This window comes from Drepanopeziza brunnea (assembly GCF_022702325.1).
Source record: "Drepanopeziza brunnea f. sp. 'multigermtubi' strain 214-2 chromosome Unknown ctg2, whole genome shotgun sequence".
Classification (NCBI taxonomy): domain Eukaryota; kingdom Fungi; phylum Ascomycota; class Leotiomycetes; order Helotiales; family Drepanopezizaceae; genus Drepanopeziza; species Drepanopeziza brunnea.
Genome location: NW_027094065.1, coordinates 1,631,426 through 1,651,067, shown reverse-complemented (window position 1 = coordinate 1,651,067; position 19,642 = coordinate 1,631,426). Strand labels below are relative to the sequence as shown.

At 52.8% G+C, this 19,642-nt stretch overlaps 7 protein-coding genes across 9 annotated transcripts; 2 read left to right on the top strand and 5 right to left on the bottom strand.

Moving 5' to 3' along the window:
* L3040_001622 (uncharacterized protein) lies at positions 1-1,299 on the bottom strand (the record flags this gene model as incomplete). Of its 2 annotated transcripts, XM_066156827.1 has the most annotated exons (2): positions 584-619; positions 676-1,299. In XM_066156827.1, 2 exons carry the CDS (start codon positions 1,297-1,299, stop codon positions 584-586), a joined length of 660 nt encoding a protein of 219 aa, XP_066012839.1. The 2 variants fall into 2 exon arrangements, with proteins under 2 accessions (XP_007294358.2, XP_066012839.1); XM_007294296.2 differs by having other exon boundaries at positions 1-1,299.
* Positions 1,300-3,162: 1,863 nt separating this feature from the next.
* Positions 3,163-3,436, bottom strand: L3040_001621 (uncharacterized protein; the record flags this gene model as incomplete). 2 transcript variants are annotated; one of them, XM_066156824.1, is made up of 2 exons in its annotated part: positions 3,163-3,296; positions 3,346-3,436. In XM_066156824.1, 2 exons carry the CDS (start codon positions 3,434-3,436, stop codon positions 3,163-3,165), a joined length of 225 nt encoding a protein of 74 aa, XP_066012837.1. The 2 variants fall into 2 exon arrangements, with proteins under 2 accessions (XP_066012837.1, XP_066012838.1); XM_066156825.1 differs by having other exon boundaries at positions 3,163-3,293.
* A 1,143-nt stretch (positions 3,437-4,579) lies between these two features.
* On the top strand, positions 4,580-5,095 carry L3040_001620 (uncharacterized protein; the record flags this gene model as incomplete). Its single annotated transcript, XM_007294295.2, has 1 exon — positions 4,580-5,095. One exon carries the CDS (start codon positions 4,580-4,582, stop codon positions 5,093-5,095), a length of 516 nt encoding a protein of 171 aa, XP_007294357.2.
* An 880-nt stretch (positions 5,096-5,975) lies between these two features.
* L3040_001619 (uncharacterized protein) lies at positions 5,976-8,156 on the top strand (the record flags this gene model as incomplete). Its single annotated transcript, XM_066156823.1, has 4 exons — positions 5,976-6,038; positions 6,191-6,950; positions 6,999-7,520; positions 7,576-8,156. The coding sequence occupies 4 exons, from the start codon at positions 5,976-5,978 to the stop codon at positions 8,154-8,156; spliced, it is 1,926 nt and encodes a 641-aa protein (XP_066012836.1).
* Positions 8,157-10,128: 1,972 nt separating this feature from the next.
* Positions 10,129-13,098, bottom strand: L3040_001618 (uncharacterized protein; the record flags this gene model as incomplete). Its single annotated transcript, XM_007294293.2, has 7 exons — positions 10,129-10,315; positions 10,367-10,475; positions 10,525-10,768; positions 10,838-12,010; positions 12,061-12,864; positions 12,939-12,997; positions 13,059-13,098. The coding sequence occupies 7 exons, from the start codon at positions 13,096-13,098 to the stop codon at positions 10,129-10,131; spliced, it is 2,616 nt and encodes an 871-aa protein (XP_007294355.1).
* Positions 13,099-13,832: 734 nt separating this feature from the next.
* L3040_001617 (uncharacterized protein) lies at positions 13,833-15,992 on the bottom strand (the record flags this gene model as incomplete). Its single annotated transcript, XM_007294292.2, has 4 exons — positions 13,833-14,039; positions 14,093-15,670; positions 15,750-15,894; positions 15,985-15,992. 4 exons carry the CDS (start codon positions 15,990-15,992, stop codon positions 13,833-13,835), a joined length of 1,938 nt encoding a protein of 645 aa, XP_007294354.2.
* A 1,155-nt stretch (positions 15,993-17,147) lies between these two features.
* L3040_001616 (uncharacterized protein) lies at positions 17,148-19,004 on the bottom strand (the record flags this gene model as incomplete). Its single annotated transcript, XM_007294291.2, has 1 exon — positions 17,148-19,004. The coding sequence occupies one exon, from the start codon at positions 19,002-19,004 to the stop codon at positions 17,148-17,150; it is 1,857 nt and encodes a 618-aa protein (XP_007294353.2).
* Between the last annotated feature and the right edge of the window lie 638 nt (positions 19,005-19,642).

Sequence of the window (19,642 nt, the reverse complement as noted above, 5' to 3'; positions counted from 1 at the left end):
CTACGCCAATTCGTTAAGCGCAGATCGCAGCGGCGGCCGACCCTCTCCCATCTCAGCCGTACGCGGATAGCCATACTCCCCGGGCCCCAACCCGTCCTGAACGCCCGACTCGGCCAACGGCTGCTCCTTCTTCTCCTGCTCCTCCGCCGCCGCCGCCGCCTCCGCGACGACGTCCGCCCGCTGGTAGCTGAGACCGTTGTGCGTGGCCATGCCCGGCAGCATGATCATCGAGCCCCGGTTGGACCGCACCGAGCGCGCGTCCGCGGCGGCTTGCTTCTCGGCGGCCTTGCGGCGGTAGCGCAGCCCGAGGAAGAGAGCCAGCAGCGAGGCCGCGGTGGCGCCTACTGATATACCGACCCAGGTGCCGACCGAGCTGGCGATGGTTCTCGGAGCGCGTCCCGTGTATGCGGCTGCGGGAGGGCTCGTGTGGGTCAGGGAGGCGGAGGGTTGCGAGGTCGGTGGTGGGGGCGTGCTTGACGGGGTGGTGGTTGACGGTGTGGTGGTTGATGGCTGGGGGGCACCGGTCGAGCCAGGCGTTGGTGTAGATCGTGAGGTTAGCAAGGGCAGATGCGAGATGGGAGCCTCAGAGGTCGGCGTCGAAACTGGACTCAGTGTCGTGCTGGTTGAGTCGCCGACCGGGATGGTTTCCCCAGCTTGTCCAGTGCGGGTAGGTACTTTATCCGTGGCCGTGGTCGTCGAGACGCGCGCCTGGGTCGACGACGCAGCAGTGACTCTTACGGGTGGTTGGTACCCATCCGGATCCGACGAGGGGCAGTTGTCCATGATGTCGCTCTGGCACTCGACCTGCTTGCCGCCATCCAGCTTGTTGTCGTTGAAGCACTCCATGTAGGTCCGCTGGCACTTGAGGGATTGCATCGAGCCGGTGTAGAGCGCAAGGTCGGGGGTCTCGTAGTACGAGCACTGGCAGCTCTGCGCGAGGGTATCCGTCGAGCAGTCGTTCTGGATGGTGTGCGCCTGGCAGAGGGTGGAACAGGTGCCCTCGGCCTCCTTGCACCATGCGTTTCGGTCGGCGAGGCTGACAGACGTGGGATCGAAGGCGAAGGTGACTCCTTGCGCGTCGACGACTGTCGCGAGGAGAGCAGGAGCGAGCGCGAGCGCGATCGCGAGGATGGCGGAGGACCGCATGCTGAGGGCTTTGCAGCAGGAGTGTGTTCGGGGATATCGAAGAATTCGTTTCCTCAGTCTGGAGAGGGTTCGGAAATCTAGGGTCGTGTGGCCGACCAGGTTCTGTCGAGTTCGTCGAGTTGGTCGCGAGGGCGGCGCCAAGACGTCGGGCATAAGCGAGGTGTTTTGTTTACCACTAGCGCCCGAAGGGGAGTATTCTTGCTTCGCGGCCCGCAACGACAATACGAAGCCAGATCGACTACAAGATACGGCGGATGATGAGTCTCGAGCGGAAGGGGGGTTTGGTCTGGGTCGCCACGCAGCTCCGATATAGAGGTGCGCGCAGGGAACTTCTTATCGCAGGAACCAGGGCTAGCATGGGCAGTATCTTCAGCTACAAAGGGAATGCAACATCTCAGGATCGGTCGGAGGGAAGGGTCACCAGGAGACAACAGATCGCTAGAATCTCATTCTGCATACGAGAGGTTCTGTCCTTAGTCTACCCACTCCGCCACGCCTGAAGCGGGGGAAACACGTGTTGCCGCTCACCCAGTGGGTATTTATCACTCGACAATCAGAGCCAGCCTCACGAATCTTGCCCGGCCGGCCCTTGGATACTACCCGCGCACACCGACGCATCGATCGCGTTCCGGAGTCTGGACCCCATCGGTCGGTAGGTGGTTTGCCTTTGCCTTTCTCTCTGCATCGCAGACACGGCAGGGTTCCCTCTTTGCACTGCCAGCCCCCCCTGGTATATTTACACATTCGGGAATCTCCACCATCATCTGGCCTTGGACTTTTATCTCTGACGAGGTGGCATACCGCGATAGATTCACAGCTTCTGCTGTCTTGAGAATTGGCGGTGGCAGTATAAAGATGGGTGAGATGTGGAGCATTAGGTGAAGAGATGAATAGTCAAATTGGGCAGATGGAGTCGGTGTGCTTGAAGATAGGGTTTACTCGTTTCATACGTATTCTTGTATTGTTCCATACTCTTGTATTCTAAGAGGATTGGACCTTTTCCGGAGGAGAAGATCGATGCCGTTTTATCGTCGTTCGTGTCACTGAGCGACTTCTGCGCTGGTTGGTTGGTTGGTTGGTATGTTGGTATGCTACATGGCTTCCTTGTGTGGGTGAGTAAGTAAGTCAAGTCAAGTCACTTGTGCATAGCTAGGTAGCTAGCTGGGTGTGGACCGTCAGCGGCCGGTTGTAGACGTTCAGATCGTTATTAACGTGGCTGACACTGCTAGCAATGCTTGCTATGTTGTTAGGAGATCTTGGGAATACATTATTAAGCAAGTTTAGCGTTGGTTCGTTGGTTGGTTGGTTGGTTTCTTCTAGTTGATCTATATGGCTTTCTTGTGTGGGTAGGGTGAGTAAGTTACTTGTGCATAGCTAGGTACCTAGCTAGCTGGGTTTGGACCGTTGGCGGCTGGTTGGCGTTGTAAGGAGGCGTTTTGATAGTTATTGGCGTGGGTGAGATTGCTAACGATGTTCGCTATGTTGTTAAGAGAGAGACCTTGTGAATAAACTTGTCGGATAACAGTTCGAGGCAGTCTGTGTTGTGCTTCTACTGCCGGGACGGGTCTATAGATTTACTGTGGATACTTGGCTGTATCGGATTATCCCTAATAAGTTGAAATGGCAGCAGCATTCTCGCAAGCACGAGCATGGACCCGGAAGTGTGTGCTGTGTGCCATGTTCTAAAAGGGCCTTCCCTTTGACGACGATGGCGCATCTCTGGCTTGGGAATCGAGATGAGCTGAATTGAGGCCACTACCTTGGAGGGACTACTACTTACAGCTCTAATGTTGATAGGAGCTGTGGCAGCTACGGAAACTATCGATAGGCATAAGTCAATGCTGACGACCATGAACGTATGCCCATCAATCCAGGATTCGAATTGGGTATAGCTGACCGAGCCGACCGTGTTCATTTTACATGCGATCTGCTCTTGAAAGTTGAGTACATGGTGAGGACCGGTGCACATATCATGAGTTAAGTACTCCTGTCCATGAGGCAGAGTCAATCCTAACTTCAGCTTCCCTCAAGCTCCGTCTCGCAGAGCTCGAAGATGAATAGAACAAAAGGGGTGTGGTGGACCCAGTCACTGATCGAGCGAGGGACCGTATCGATGTCGAAAAACCCATGCTTGTTGGATCGTTGAGCTTCTCAGGACATGTTAGTACTCGGGTCATGTGGAGGAACGGTATAGCCTACCACACAACGCCCGGCGGGATCCGACATCCAGGTCGGCGAATGGAGATCTCAAATCGCAGCTGCGAAGATGCCTAACTTGGGAAACCCACATTGCACAGCAAAGTGATTGTGGAACCGAGACGGCCCAGATTGGGCGACTTGCAAGTTTGATGCACCAGAATCGAACGTTTTCAAATCTCGCTGAAATACCACTCTGTTACCGGATGCTTTTCATCATCGGGAAGGAAACTGGGTGGCTCCAGGGAAACCATCCTTCCTAGTGCGAATCGAGCTGTCGAATACCGTGCTAGAGGACTGGATGGCGGCCGTTCAGGTGGGTGAGAATTTTATACACTGTATACTGTAGTCGCCAGAAGTAAACACCTGAACAGCTTAATACGATCTTCATTTAAATAGTGGGTACCGACTCAGTATCCGCCCAACCTGCCCGGCCGGATGCGAAGATGCGAAGCCACTACTTCCGTCGGCAGGTCACATGCTACATACAGTACGAAAGTATCCACCTTGGGCGGTCGAAGGCTAACGTTGCCGTCGCTGCTCTGTAGTCCTTGAGTTTTTGTATAACATATGCTTGCTTATCCGTCTTGCGCGGGAGAGCTGTACGATTACGGTCATGGTGACTAACACGTGATCCATGGTCACGAGGATCATGGCCTTTTCCGAAACCTAATTGGCGCTAAGTTAGCGCCTCCCCGGATTCGAGATCAAGATTGCCCCGGCCGAGAAACCCAGAAAATCGAAACGACCGAGGGATCTTCCTCGCAACGAGCGTCTATCCAACCTATGAAGCCGCCTCGCGCGACGCCCATCATCGGTTCACCTATCTATCGCATCGCATCTGGATGTGTCAGGAAGGAGGGCGTCTTAGCCTCCTTGATCTGGGGATATATATATCCATATACGCCCTGGATCTCCCCCGCAGACTCGAGCCACGGACCTAGGACCTAGAATCTGGACGGACCAGGTCTCAGCTGATCCAGGCTGTCACCATTTTGATCAAAGCGAAAAAGAAATATCCGGCCTGTGTAATACCGACCCTCGGCTTCGATCGCACCTCACGGTCTACATCCTTTGACCTCAACTCGGGGAGCTTCTGCAATGGTCCACCCAGCATCGCAATTACCATGAGGTTTACAGCACCTTCGCAGCTGCTCTCTGTGAGGGTGTCGTTGCCCTCATCTATTGCTCTGTCCCCGAGACTCCCACGCACACGCACCGAGAAGAAGAAGCCGTTATGGCATCAACAGCCAATGCAGTTCCCGATACCCAGCTCGGTCTGACCAACGATGAGATTACTCTCCTGCGGCATCACCAACAGCAAGCTGCCGCATCTGGGGGATCCTCCCGTGCAGCCTCCCGCGCATCCTCGCAGGGACTTCTACTGCTCGACGGCACCTCCCTTACCGCTCTCGGCCGGCATTTTGATCGATTGATGCAACAGATCCAAGAACGACTCGACTACCTGTCTGAGCAGTCGCAGATGGTGGCTCAGCAACAGTACGACAGGGCTGGCAATGCGATCGCCGTTGCGGACTCGGAGATTGCCCGGTTCCACGACATCTTGAGGCAAATCGACGAGTTAGAGGTGGACTTTGACAGGATAAAACACATCAGAGATATTGTGAGGGGCTATCGGCAGAGGGTGGAACAGATGGAGCAGCAGATGGAACAGAGTGGTTCTGGTGGCCGACATAGGTCTCGTCACCACGGAGAGAACTCCGGAAGCTCGAGTAGGCGGCACAGGAGATAATATGAATGCCTCCGTAATGGAGGAGACATGGCGAAGACAGGATCGGTCCTACGGCTAAAGGAACAGTACGAAGGAAGTTTGGAAATACCAGGCATCCTCGGTCATGGAAGCAAGAGAATAGGCCTCGCGGCTGGGAAGATGGATCAGCCTCGCGGCTCACTGATGTTGGCGTTCTATTCATGTTGGTTTTTTTTTTTTTTTGGACTTGTATTCGTCTAGCGTCAATACCCCAAAAGCGTCTTGGAATGTTGTGGGGGGGTGGAGGAGGGGCTGTAAGATTTTGTTTGGATTTTGGAAAGGTATATTCTGGGAGGTCTTCCTGCCCCAGCGACGCATAATGTCGTCTCGGTTCGGCTCTTGTCTTCTAATATCAATATGGCTTACTCTTCTTGGTGGCTATGCCGGGCTGCACACCAGCACAAGGCTTGAAATATTTTCGCAATATATTCCTTGTTCCAGTTTTGCACGAAACCAAAGGTACTCTGGAGCATGGTATCTTTTCTTCTGGATGGCTACAACGAGGGAGTATATTTTTGTACTTGCGGTCCCGGCCAGAGAGTTTCCTGTGTCGCATCGACTACTATCACCACAAAGGGTATGCCCCAATATCTAGAGTAGTGATATCATTCCTGGTCATCGATCTGGATATACCAACTCGCCGGGCTGAGGCATTCATCTGCTGGTAGAGGCCAACTGCTACCTAGACATAAGTGTATTCAAGTCCAACAAGGCTCGGCAAGGCTGATGATATTCACCCATGAGCGTCTTGGCATTCCGGCTCCTTGGGTAAGTTTTATGCTGCAGTGATATTTAACCTCGCCTCGGATCCAATACGACAACAACGACACCACCACTACCACTTTTTTTCCTCAGAGACACAATGGATTCTGGGGATAGAGACCACGACATGGCCGATGCCCCCCCAGTGGTCGACTCAAACGATGTAAAGCCCCCTCTCCAACTGTTATGTACGGCGATTGCCCCAGTCAACTGAGCTCCAGGTTTATTGCTTTAAGCTACCTGGAGCCTCCTGTTGCTTTCACTTCGACTTCTGTACATAGATACATACATTGCTAACATTACTTCTTCTTCCAGGCTAGCAAATCAGCCGAGATGAGTCGCCAACCAAGCCCCGAATCTGCGCCCTCCTCCTCGAAACCCCAGTCTTTTGTGTTCAATACTGGTACTGCGGACACAAATGAACCCGTTGGAAGCTTGGGGATTACCGACCCCGAGCACCCATTTTTCGTGCATTCCAACAACTCGCCCACCTTCAAATACAAGTACCCGCAGGCCAAACCTACTCCGGACGGCGAGGACGACCTTACGTGGAACAGGATTTACACAGCAGCAGACTCTCGCATGTATAACAAACATCACAAATCCGCCAACGAGTCAAGAAAGTACCGCGAGTCGGGCGAAACCCGTATACTTGCGATTCGCATGCTCGCAGAGAACAAGGAAAAGCATGCTCGAGCCGTGGCTGCTGCTCTGGCAGGTGGCCAGCCGTACGTTCCCAAGGCGCCACCAAAGCCAAGAGCCACAGCTGTGAAGTCCGAGTCGATTGGCATAAAGAAAGAGACGCCTGAGGAATCTTGGGAGTTGGCGCCAGGTGCGGTACCAATGAGCATATCGGAGAAGATAAAGAGCGAAGGTCGCAAGAGAAAAACACCCTCAGACACACCCTCTTCTCAGCAGAGCACACCTGCTCCGCCTGCCATCCAGCAAAATAGCAGTCCTGCCCCACGGACGGGTAGCCCTGCTCCACCCAAGGCTGAGAAGCCAGCTCCGAAGAAAAAGGCCACAGCTGCTCCGAACAGGAGAACCGGTCCGCCTAAGAAACCCCTGACAGATGGTACGTTGCATTCGAGCCTTGCCGTTGAGATTTTCTAACATTTTGCAGCTGATAAGACTCACACACCCGCAAGCTCTCGTCGCGCCAGTGCCTCCCCACTTGGTAGTCCCGAAAGCAACGATGGCGGAGAATACTGCATCTGCCGGGGACCAGATGATCACCGCATGATGGTGTTCTGCGATGGAGGCTGCGAGGATTGGTACCACTGCTCATGCGTCAATATCGACGAGGGAGATGCCAGAGAGCTCTTGGACCGCTACATCTGCCCGAAATGTACGACCAATGAACTGAAGACTACCTGGAAGCGCATTTGCCGTTACAGCAACTGCGACAATGGCTGTAGGAAGGCGGCTCGTGTGAACGAGACTAGCAAGTATTGTAGTGAAGAGCACTTGAACGCATTCTTCGAGTGGTGTTACAAGAAGCTCCGTGGTGACGACGCCCCGTCCATGGGAAGCGCCTTGAACCGCCAGGAAGTTGCGGATCTACTGACATCAATTTCAACTGTTGAAGAGCTTCATGCGCTGGGGAAGAAGCCAAGACTGGCTGTTGCGGAGGGCACCAACCCAGGTAAGCTTTGCAGCAGGTCCCTATCGATGGCAGTCAGCTGACACGAGCATTGTAGATCGACCTGTTGGGCTCGATTACATTACAGCTGAGGAGAAATCGACTATTGACGATATCCAGCAGAAGAAGCGCGTGATCGAGGCCCAGATCCAGGGCTACAGAAACCAAAAGAAGCTTCTCATCATGATCGATGAGCGGTCCAAGCACGCTGTAAAGCACCCGGCCGTGGAGCTCAAGGCCATCTGTGGCTACGATAGCCGTCTAGCTATGAACGAAGCCGAGTTCAAGGAATGGTTTGAATCACCCGAAGGACAAAATGCCTTTAAAACCGGCATCCTCGGCCCACGATCAGTTGAGACGAAAGACATGGTTGCGCATATCCCTTACCCTGGCCAGAATCTGCCCGAGGCACTCAAGATTTCCGACGCACTTGAGAACGTCTGCTTGAAAGCGCCCAAGAAGTGCAAGCACAACGCTTGGCGAGAAATCCATAACGGAGATTTTACGGTCATGATAAACAGCTTGACGGCGCAATTGAACAGACTCACCGATCAGGAAGAGGACATTATCGACGATGCTGAGACACGGGAGGCGACAAAGGATTACTATGCGGATAATGTTACTGTCCAGCTCTTCTAAATAGAAGACGGAGAGATTTGGACACGGCCGGAACATTGCTATCTTCCAGGCTGACGATAAATGGTTTAGCGTTCTTGGAACATGATACTCAACATGGAGTGTGGCGTTATATGGTCCTCGTAGGTGGCAGGAGACCGCGGCGGAGGCAACAACTACTGTTGGCATGGTAGGAGGGCGTTCAGGTTGCGAGGCCAACCGGGAAATGGACGAATGAAGACACAAGGTAGCGGCGTACTGCGGAAGGAAATACCCCAATGATGGATCTAGAACTGCATATCGAATAATACTTTCATGGAAACACGTGCTGGGCCGTTTATCAGGAAGGTGGATGTGTGTGTGATTTGGCCGAAGGCCGATCGATACCAAATGACAAGTACCGGTATCCAATCCCCTGTCGTTCTCCGACTGACTCCTTGCGTCTGTTCTGTCTGTAAACCAGATAGGGAGCCCCCTCCCTCCCTCCCTCTCTTCTCCCTCCCTCTCTCTGTTTTTCATTTTTCGTTTTCCGTTTTTCATTTCATTCTTCTCCCCCTCCCCCCCCCCCCCGAAGAATCGCTGGAGGGCAGGCCGGGCAGATAGATAGATAGATGGATGGTTGGATGGATGGATAGATGGATGGATAGATAGATGGATGTCAGGGAACTGCTCCGCTTGGGATAGGTAGGTGGATCTACCGGTACATGGGCTGGGTGACGATCTAGCTTGCGAAGCTAGCGAAGAGAGAGGGAGAGGGGGGGAGAGGGAGGGAGGGAGAAGAAATGAAAATGAAAATGAAAATGAAAATGACAATTTCTCTCTCCCGCTCTGTAGCCACCCCTCTCTCCCTCTCGCTCTCACGTTGTACCTCATAACTATCTCCATCAAGAGAAATGACTGTGGCCGCGGTCCCACGATACACTTACTACCTAGGTACGCACCTACCTATGCCTATGCAAGCACTCAAAGTACCAAAGACGACTTGGTGGGGGGAAGCACATCGCATCGCATTCATCGCTCATGCTATCTCTCATCATCATCATCATCATCATCCACCGACTTTCCCCAATACTCTCCTAGATACAGGCCATCCAGAGAAACTGAATCGATGCGTCACTTGACACAAACAGTACCCCATCAGACCCTAACATTTCTCCTCCTCCACCATGCTCGATCCCTGATCCCTCAACCCCACCATTCTCGACGCCAGAGTCTATTCAGCTCCATCCGGCACGCCCCCATCCAAAAAGCCAGCCAACCACCCAGCGCCTTCGGACCCAGTCGGTCGATCAAAGTGCGCCTTGCGTACATACATAGCTGTCCGTGAAAAATTTCATCCCTGAGCATGGTTCCCGGGGAGAGGCACCAACCTCGTTCATCGAGAGTTGGGCGATACAAGATTGTTTCGTGACGACGTCGGGGGCTTATTCCGTTCTCTCATTCTCACCTCCGCTCCTCATCGGGTGTCGTGCCGGGTAAATCTCCGCCGGTGTATCCCTTTCTAGCCCTTCGGTCGAAACGAAACATTGTGCGTTGATGGAAGGGGTATTGGTAATGTGTAGTGGCGCGGTTCTCAAAAAGGGGAGCTCTTGTACAAGTTATCTGTGCTGTGCTGTTAAGTGTTGATTGGTGCTGTGCCGAAAAATATGTTGCGAAATCATCGTCAGATCTGCCTCGCTCGTTGATGCGATTCGCGTCGACTTCGCCGGAATCCGAGGGAGGTGCGATAACAATCGTGATTGTTCGCGTGCGTTGAGTATGTTTCGGGGGGTTGCTTGGGGGGAGGGGATGGTAAACAAAGAACGCCGTAGCTGACTCGATCGAGGACAAGAACCCTCTGCTGACCGGTCGTTACACAAAGGAAGAAAAATTGGAATGTGGGAGGAATCGAAGGAGACCAAGACCACTTGAGGATCCCGCTTGATGTGGTTGCGCTGATCCTAGGGTATTACAAGCGGTCATCTTGGAAGCGTCATCTTTCTCAAGAGAGAGAAGATCAGGTCTGTTGGATACCTTGGGAGCCTCCGATTTGACGCTTCACTTGTTCCCGAGCCCAGCGAGCTGTGTCCATTGTTCTGGCTTGGAAGTCGCGGTTTTGGCGTGTCTCCTTGATCATTTGAGTGAGCCACTCGGCGCGGTAGAAGTTGGAGAATTCGCCCTCAGGGAAAGCATCAGCGAGATCACTAGTCTTATTAGCAAGTACGTAAAACTTCGTGATCGTTCAGTAGGCTCACCCAATAACACCCATGGATGATCTCATAAGCGCATCGCTTCTGTTCGAGTCCAAGTACACAATGTTGAGAAGATGGAAGATCGACTCGACGTATGGTTGGAGCAATGCGGCTATAGCATATTAGCGAATGTCCCAGACCAAAGTCGTCGCGTGACATACTCTTTTCACCAGACTTCATGGAGCCAATGATTCCGCCCCAGGCATCCATGATACCCTCACGCAGCGAAATGACATAGTCGAACATCTCATACGATCCGTCGGGACTGGCTTGCACTCCGGCGGCTTGCTGAAGAACCTGCGCAACAACAGAGAGGTAGGTCTCAAAATGGCCTCCGATAGCTCCTGCGATATCTCCAAAGCACTGAAGGATCGCGGGTTTGAACTGGTTGGCAAGCGCTGTACTCTGTTGACGGGTTAGTGGATGTCCATGACTTGAACGAAAAGCACGGCTTTCAATGTCGCAAGAGCTTACTCTCAGATTGTTCAACAGGTAGTTCATAAATGTATCGCAATATGGCTGACAGGGAGGGCCCATCGACCGAGTGATATCGCTGACAAGGCCAATAGCCATCGAGCAGAGAGCAGGCTCCTCCTGGTTGCCAAGGGCATTGTACAGGTAGGGCGAGAAGTGTTCCATGTACTTGGCAAAATCATCCTCTAAAGCGTTGGCCAAACTGCTAACAGTGGCGAATACCGCGTCGGGTACGCTCGACTTTGGACCGGCAGTTCCGAGAATTTGGAGGAGAACGGCCATGATACGGTCGCCTTGGGGTGCAACTTCTTTCTCGAGACGTTGGATGATGGCCAGAAGAACAGAGCACAAGCTGGTTTGCATCTCCTCGAGAGTAATCTTGTCCTCAACGCTAACAACTTGTGATTGAAGGGGGATTGTGCCCTCCAACCGCTTGAGAATGATCTCAGAGAGGGAGGCAACAGCTGACAAGCTGTCGTTGGCCGCATTTTGGACGAACGTGTTCAGTACCTCGTAGGCAGCAGTTCGCAGTTGATTATCCGCGTCCGGTCGCTCGGTAACTTGCAGAAGGTGTGTGATGCTCTCGTTGAAGTGGACGGTGAGTGGGTTTTGTTGGCAGCCGATGTCACCAGAGAAACGCTCGGCAAGGTTCATCAAAGCCCAGCAGCAAGATCCAGCCATCTTGGGACTGCTGACCAAGCCATCGAAGAGAGACTTGATCAGTACAGGAAGGTGCAGCTCCGGGTCGATGGCCTCTGAGCATGCCTCGGTGATACGTCCAAGAGCGTAAGCCGTAGAATCCTTGACGTGAATGACAGGGTCATCCATCATCTTAATAACAACTGGAAGAGCCTGCTTTACGATTGGCGCAATGACCTTCTCTTCCGGACCTTCCATAATGGCGCCAAACGCGGAGACAGCAGCATCTCTGTGGTGCCAATCTTCGTGTCGCAGGTTGGTCTCAACAAATGAAAGCACTGGCTGAACCACTGTACCACCAACAGCCTGAGCGTAAAGCTGAAGACATTGATACGCAGCTCTCGAGATGTTGTATTCATCATCAGCCGCATCCTCGTCTTGCTTCGTCAAAAGCTGGAGTAAGACCGGAACAACCTCGCTTGTCGCAACAGCGCAAAAGTGGAAAATCTCCCGCATCTGGTCGACATTCTCAATCTGATCGACTATCAGCATCTTATCCGAACGGAGGGGCCTCGAAATCTTACTTGTGCGTTATCATCCTCGAGGGAAATTTCCTCCTCAGCAACAGTGCTCCAGAACTCAACCGCAAGCTTGGCAACGTCCTCCTCATCGCTCTTCATGCCCATAATTGTGAGACCAAAGAGAGCCTTCTCCATGTAAAACCGCATCAGCTCGTAGTACAGAGCCATAATCCTATTGAGGCATCCAAAAGCACCCTGCTGTATCCGCGAGTCCGGAGCCTGTGTGGCCTCGCAGATAACTTGCATAATATAGTTTCGCTCGCCTTCATTTTTGAAATTGCTGTCCACGAACTCCAGCGAGTCACCAAGCGCGTAGATGGCAGCCAGACGGACTTCTGGGTTTGGCTCCTCCTTGCGAGCACCTTGCACAACAGCAGTGAGGATAGCATTAGAGTGCTGCACGAGACTGGAGCGTAGATCTCCATCTTGACTCTCGCAGATGAAGCCGATAGTCGTCAAGGAAGTCTGCTTGAGATAGTCGTTGCCCTCGCCAACATTGCGTACCAAAGTGGACATCAGCTCCGGCCATTGATTGCGAGGCAGCTCAATAGCGGCTATCGACGCGACGACTTGCGCACTCGCAGCACCAGCCTGTGCGTTGTTCGAGGCGAGCGCTTGCAGCGTCAGCTCCTTCACGCGCGTCTTCGTATCAGGGTCCAGTTGGATCCATTTCTCTGCGAGCTCGGATATTCTAGCATATTCGCGTGCGGTAAAAGCGTTCTTGAGCGCAATACCAGCCGCGGCTCGAACGGGCCCTTGGGCTTCCTCGTTTGCGAGCTCCTGGACGAGGGTGGTAAGGTATCCGGACTGGAGGGCGAGGCGGGTTAGCAGGCGTTCTATTGCGCGTGCATGGAGCTTCTGTCGCTCAAGGGAGAACTCACAAAATTGGTCTCAGCAGCTTGTGTGAGTTGTGCTTCAGCAGTGCCTCGAATAGAGGCATCTTTGGGCGAGTTAGCATCTCGGCCTTTAGCACGGCGAGCAGGATCGGGGGGTGGACTGACCTGTGGAGAAGGTGTTCAGGAGCACAGAGTTGACGTCCATGATGGCGGTTCACAGCCGGAGAGCTGTGTGTGCAGAGCGTCGGTGTGGACAAAGGGTATGGAGGGGGAGGGGGGGGCTCAAGGGAAGATGAGCTGTCACTTCGGTTTGATCTCCGGCCAAAGTCTCGAGGGAGCGAGACGGTGGTGGGTGGTCGGAAAATGGAGATGGAGATCTAGGTGGATTGGATTGTTTGTTTTGAGGGCGAGTTTTGGTGAAAGTCCGTACGTCTGCCGCACTGTGCTTCTAGAAGGTGCTGCCGGTGAGATCCCGTTCGAGGGGCAATTCAATGGGCTGCAACCAAGTTGGGCAAAGAAGTGCTGAGAGTAGAGGGGATTAGGGCAGAGGGTAGGAAGATGATTAAGTAGAGTAGAGAATCCAACACTGAATTTTATGTCAACGAAGTCTCTCATCTGCAGCTTTCACATTCATTTCCCTTCATCACCGTGGTTTTGGATCTAAGCCGCTTACGCACTAGCGGCATCCCCACGAAAAATTTCCTACTGGGAAAGGGGATGTTCAATAAGGACAATTCTTAGGTAATAATAGACTCTACGGAATTATGGGAAATACAACTAAGTAGTTGTCATGGCAATCAATATATTGCATCCGCATCCCTATTCACTTTTTGAACTTGTGCAGATGCGATCCCAATGCGCCCAAATCGCAGATGGAAGCGGGCGGAATTTACCCCTCCATCAGAACTCCAGAAACCAAGGACGGCCAGCTCCCCGTGCTCACTTCACAAGTCCGTTCACCTTTTCTTCCAGAAGATGCACTGCGTCCGATCCGCTTCGTGGAGTGCCGTTGGGCTTGGGTATCGCGAGAGCTTGGTTCTCCCTGCCCCTCGGGCTGCCATTGATGTCGATGTCGAGGTCTTGGCCCAAGGTCGGCCCGTGCTTCCCTTTCAACAAGAGAGGCGTGTTTGGTCTTGATGTTACGAACTACGCCCAGTTAGCAGGCGGATCTATGCATATATCTTGAACCCGAAACTCACGTTGCTAGCGGCGCTCAAAAGAGCAATCAAAGAACTCTGCACCACATCCTCATCAACACCTACGCCCCAAACTTTCTGATTCGACCCAGCGGCCGTACACTCAATGTAACTGGCAGCCTTGACATCTTTCCCGCCCCCAATAGCATGCTCCTTGTAATCCGCAACGTCGAGATCAATACCGACAGAAGAGAGAGCGTTAGCTAAGCTGGAGATGGGTCCATTTCCGGACCCCTGTAACTGATGTTCCTGGCCGTCGACGGAAATCACACCTTCGAAGCGTCTCTTCGACGAGGTGGTGTCTTGCGTCTTTCCCGGCACCGGAGGAGCGGGAGAAGCTGATCGGTCTGTCGTAATGCTATAGTCCACAAGTTTAAATCTGGGGTTTTGCTTGAGGAAGTATGTCTGCTCGAACAAGTCTTGGATCTCGTTGGCGAGAAGTTCTCTGCCGACTCTGTCTGCGTGTTTCTGTACGATTTTGCTGAAGGAGATTTGTAGACCACGAGGGAGATCAAGCTCGAGGTTGCGGAGGATGATCCAGGCTGCTCCTCCCTTGCCACTCTGAGAGTTGACACGGATGACAGCTTCGTATGTCCTGCCGATATCCTGAGGATCTAGTGGGAGGTATGGCACCTGCCAATGGCTTCCATCATCCGCACCTTCCTTCTTCCGGATCTGGAAGCCCTTTTTGATGGCATCTTGGTGAGAGCCGCTGAAAGCACACACAACAAGAGATCCACCATACGGAGCTCGAGGATGCACCGGGATCTTGTTGCTGACTTCCACAACATCAATAACCCGGTTGAGATCCGAGAAATCAATATTGGGATGGATACCCTGCGTGTAGAGGTTCAAGGCCAATGTAACAAGATCAACATTTCCCGTCCTTTCTCCGTTCCCAAAAAGACACCCCTCAACTCTGTCCGCGCCCGCCATCTGCGCCAACTCCGCAGCCGCGACGGCACACCCACGGTCGTTGTGCGGATGCAAGCTAACACAGAACTTCTCCCTCTCTGTCATATTCCTGCAGAAATACTCAATCTGATCGGCATACACATTCGGCGTCGACATCTCCACCGTCGCGGGCAGGTTGAATATGATCGGCACCTCTTTCGAGGGGCCCCAGGCTTGCTTGACAGCCTCGCAGACCTTAATCACGTACTCCGGTCTGGAATCCGAGAACGTCTCCGGCGAGAACTCGAAGGCCCACTCCGTCCCAGCCTGCTCTGGATCATCCTTGGTAATGGACCGCGCGTACTCCGTGCACTTGACTGCCAAAGCCAGACCTTCGTCTTCTGACATCCCAAACACGATCCGCTGGAAGCACTCGCTCGTCGCAAGGTAGATATGGAGGAGTGCCTTCTTGGCACCCTTGAGGGACTCGACGGTACGCTTGATGAGCTCCTCTCGGCACGGAGACAAGACCTGGAGCCAGACATCATCGGGGACGGCGCCGGGCGTCTCGACGAGGCGGCGTGTGAAGTCGAAGTCAGTCTGCGAGGCGGAGGGAAAGGAAACCTCGATTTCTTTGTAGCCCAGCTCCACCAGCATTTTGAAGTATCGCCATTTTTGCTCGCCGTCCTATAGTGCACCGAATATTAGGGCCTGCCAGTGTCTAGAGATTTCAATGGTCAATGGGGGAAGGGGATCAGGCACGCACCATGGGATCGACTAAGCTCTGGTTGCCATCGCGCAAATCGGTCGAGAGCCAGCGCGGGGGTTTGTCGATGGTTTTGTTCGGCCATTGTCTATCGGTGAGTTGAAGAGGGGGAAACCTCTTATATTTCTTGGAGGGATCTTTGAGCCTACCGTGACGCCAATTAGCTTTCGTTCCGGCCAAAAGCGTATAGAGAAAAGAAGACGACGAGGCTGCGAAAAAAAAAAAAGGTTCTTACATCGGCATGTTGCCTATAGCGGGGTCGACGTCGACGAAAGCAACGGACGAAGAAGATCAGACGAATTTTTTCGGTGCAGTGCTGCGATTCAACCTCCTGGTCTCGGAATACGAGTATGTTGTTCTCAAAATATATCAGACAACGAGGAAGTCCCCAGTAGCGGTGATACAAGAACGGGCAGCAGGCACAATTTTTGGGTGGCAGATTAGCGAAATTCGAGTGACCACCCCCACCACCCCAAGTGCCTGAAAAGGTACCATCTATCGAAAGCTACTGGAGCTAGTGGCGGAATCCATTGACGCCTACCTAGGTAACCTACCGGTATATCGGTAGTCTTTACTGGTCAAAGCCACCCCCTGTCCACAAATAAACGCAGAAATTCCTACATTGACTCACAAAGTAAAGTAACCAATCCAGAAGGATGTAAAGTAACCAATTAAAAAAAAACCGTGTTATTTATTACGTCATGTCAATGCCTTTTTTTCTAATCCGGTCATTTTCGATGGTTGGTCAGACAATGGGCATGATGAATGTGAATCCCACTGAAACAAGCTGGATATTTCCATATCTGAACTTCGCTTTACCGTTGATAGCATCATATCACATCACTCAACAGGAAACAAAGGTGTTATTTATCAAGGAAGCGAGACGGAGTTCAGCTTCTATCCTATCACAACTATCCCAGCCATCTCCGCTCATCCATCTCTCATCTCTCCCTCCCTTTCTCTCTCCCCCCTCCCGCCCCCGCCCTCCCCATATCTCTCTTCTGTCCGTGCAACGGGACGTATTTCTTATTATACAAGATTTTAGACAAAAATACACGTTTCAGAGATTGAATGTCCAGCGGGTCGCTGCTCCATGTTTGATCCGTGGTCGAAGAAAATAGGAAAATTAGGTGCAGGAAAAATCGTGCCTTCCGTCCATTTGCAAAAGGTGCGCTGGTCGCTGCTCTTGTGCTCATTCATCCAATACAGCAGCGACTCAAGGCGCAGTCTATCGTGTACTCGTAGCTTCGCTTCCAAGCGTGACTAGAAATCCAGAGGCCGAGGTAAGGGTTGCTCGACAGGAGTCCATTGATTAATTAGAGGAAGCGAAGACTTGCAGGCGCAAAGTGGCCCCGGAAAAGCTCTGGGCGCTTTGAACATCGGGGGCTTTCTCTTCTACTACCAGGTGAAGGACTCCTCGATGAAATCCACCACGCCGTCTTCTTGGACCTCCCGCACCGCTTCTCTCACGTTGTCGGCCAGACCACCGGGTCCACAAACAGTGACAACCATGGCACCGCATTGAACCTTAACTTCACCCTCCATGATGAGCTTGATATTAGGGCGGCCGGGATACATCTGGACCGTCGCTGAGGGGGAGATGATCTCGCGAGGATTTTTCGGTCTTGTGACGTATAGCTTGATTTGGAGACAGTCACGGCGTCCGTCAAGACGGAGAATCTGGTCCATCCAGGGGCGGACCCATTCGAGATGTTCCGAGTCGCGCACGATCCAGACCAGGGTAATCTTTCTCGTTGCGATCGTCTCGTTGTGGAAGCCGTCGATCAGGTGTTTCACGTAGCTCAACTGATGGGTGATTCCAGTGGCACCGGCAAAAAGCACGCAGTGGCCGTAGGAGTCCAAAGAGTGGTGCCCTCCGTAGGGTCCCTCCAGGACCGCCTTGAGTTTCAAAACGCGCGGGGAGGATTCGCTGGCTTTGTTGAAGAGCTTCCTCGTGAATCCGCTCTGAGCGCCAATGACGAAGGAGACATCTGTAGCCATGTCACAATCGCGAAGCTTGACTTCATCGTCCTTCTTCTCCGTGACCGGAAGCGAGAGATTGTTGGGGTTGTGCTCAGTCCAGGCGACAGAGAAGGGATGGCATTCCAAAGGGTTGATCGCGGCGAATCTAAGGTAGGCGTGGCTTCCTGGATTGATACGGACCTTTTTGGGGAGGTGCATTGTGACTCTGCAAGCCTCTCCTGGCAGAGCCTCAACGGTGGCGTGAGTCCATCCCTGTTTGCGGTTGACCGATATGATTATGACGAATCGGTAGATACGTTCGCAAACCCAGAGGGTAGCAAGAGCCGTGACATAATGCACCGCCGGAATCTTGGCCAATTTGCAGTGGATCCAAGTAGCGACCATGCAGACTGCGGCGAGGACGATGTGGATGTCCAGAAAGGTCTCGTAGAATGCGTGCCGAACTGGCGAAAATGCACTGGTGAAGATCACGATCATGCAAACAGTGCCGACCGCTCCCCACCCAGCGAAGGGGTCTACTGAAATTTGATCGAAGATTCCAGACCATCCTGTTGCGGCGTGTTTGACGTATACCCAGCAGGTGGTATGGATAAGGCTCGAGGCAACAACGATCCTTCCCAGCCATCGGTGCATCAAGTTGTAAGTATCAAAACTGATCTGTAACCAGGAAATCAGAGGGTTGTTGCGAGCGGCAAAGATGACCAACGGGATCATGTTCGTCACCGCGATGATACCGGTTCTTCCTCTCATCTCGGCAGCCCGTCTGTATTTGTTCGGGTCTTCCCAGGTGATATCGAAGGCATAAAAGACGTTGCTGGCAATATAGAGGACGATTAAGATCGTGTGGAACCTGGACGGTAGTGTGCCCATATTCATTGCCGAGGACAATCTGAACTCTCGGTTGTGACGCTTGTTCCACAGTGGCGCGTATAGCACATACTTCTTGAATTTCCAGAACGCCGGTGTCGTGTGCGTAGACCAGTATGCCTGAACGGCTCTTCCCATAGTCGAGACGAGTCGAATGTAGGCGTGAAACCTCTGAATAATTCTGATGGTGACGATGATCACGCCCACCATGCCGATGCTAAACCAGGAGATTCTCTTGTACCTATCGTTCGTGGTTTGATCCACTCCATTGAGCAGCGATGCGTACGGTGCAATGGTAGCCATAGGCCCGCTGAAGCTGGTCGCGTACGGTGCAATAGTCACCGAAGGCCCGGTGTAACTGGCTGTTATCGCTGCCCTCTCAGCGAGCATGTTGTCTGCTGACATGGTGTTATAGTTGTAAAGTTGGTGCTTCGAGCGAGGCGGAATCGCAAGAATAAAAAAGGGCTTTGTAGACCTGTAAGTAGTGTAAGTTGCGGAGGTTCTCGAACAGCTGATGTTGCTCTTGTAGGGTTGCTTGCTATTGTGGATGGGGGTGATTCGAATCTCAGCAAAGGTTCACAAACCTTCGAGTATCGACGATCTATGAATGTGAATCAGGTCCTTTGTCTGATTGTTTTCTACCGAGACACAATGAGTGTTGTCCACAAGGTGCACAATGGCATTGTCTGATACCTGTTGGCGCGTTTGTTGATCGTGTTCAGTCCAAGGGAAGGATGCTGTTCGGTGATCCCGACTTTTCCGCGCTTGGAATCGAAGAGGCTGGAAGCGAGTGAACTTTCGATCTGTCTCCAGGACTGGAATGAGCGGATGTGAGGCCTGGGCTACAGGACCACGGGGTTGGAACGAGAGTGTGTAGCTTGTGTAGTTGTATGGCTGAGTGAGCGCGGGACGCAGGCTTGGACAAAAGAGGAGCAGCCGCCCAAGTTAAAGAATGGCTGGCCGTCCGTTTTGGGGCGACGACAAATTGGTAGTTTTTCTCGGGTGTCGATAAATTGGCAGTAATCTATATGAGTATAGAGTAT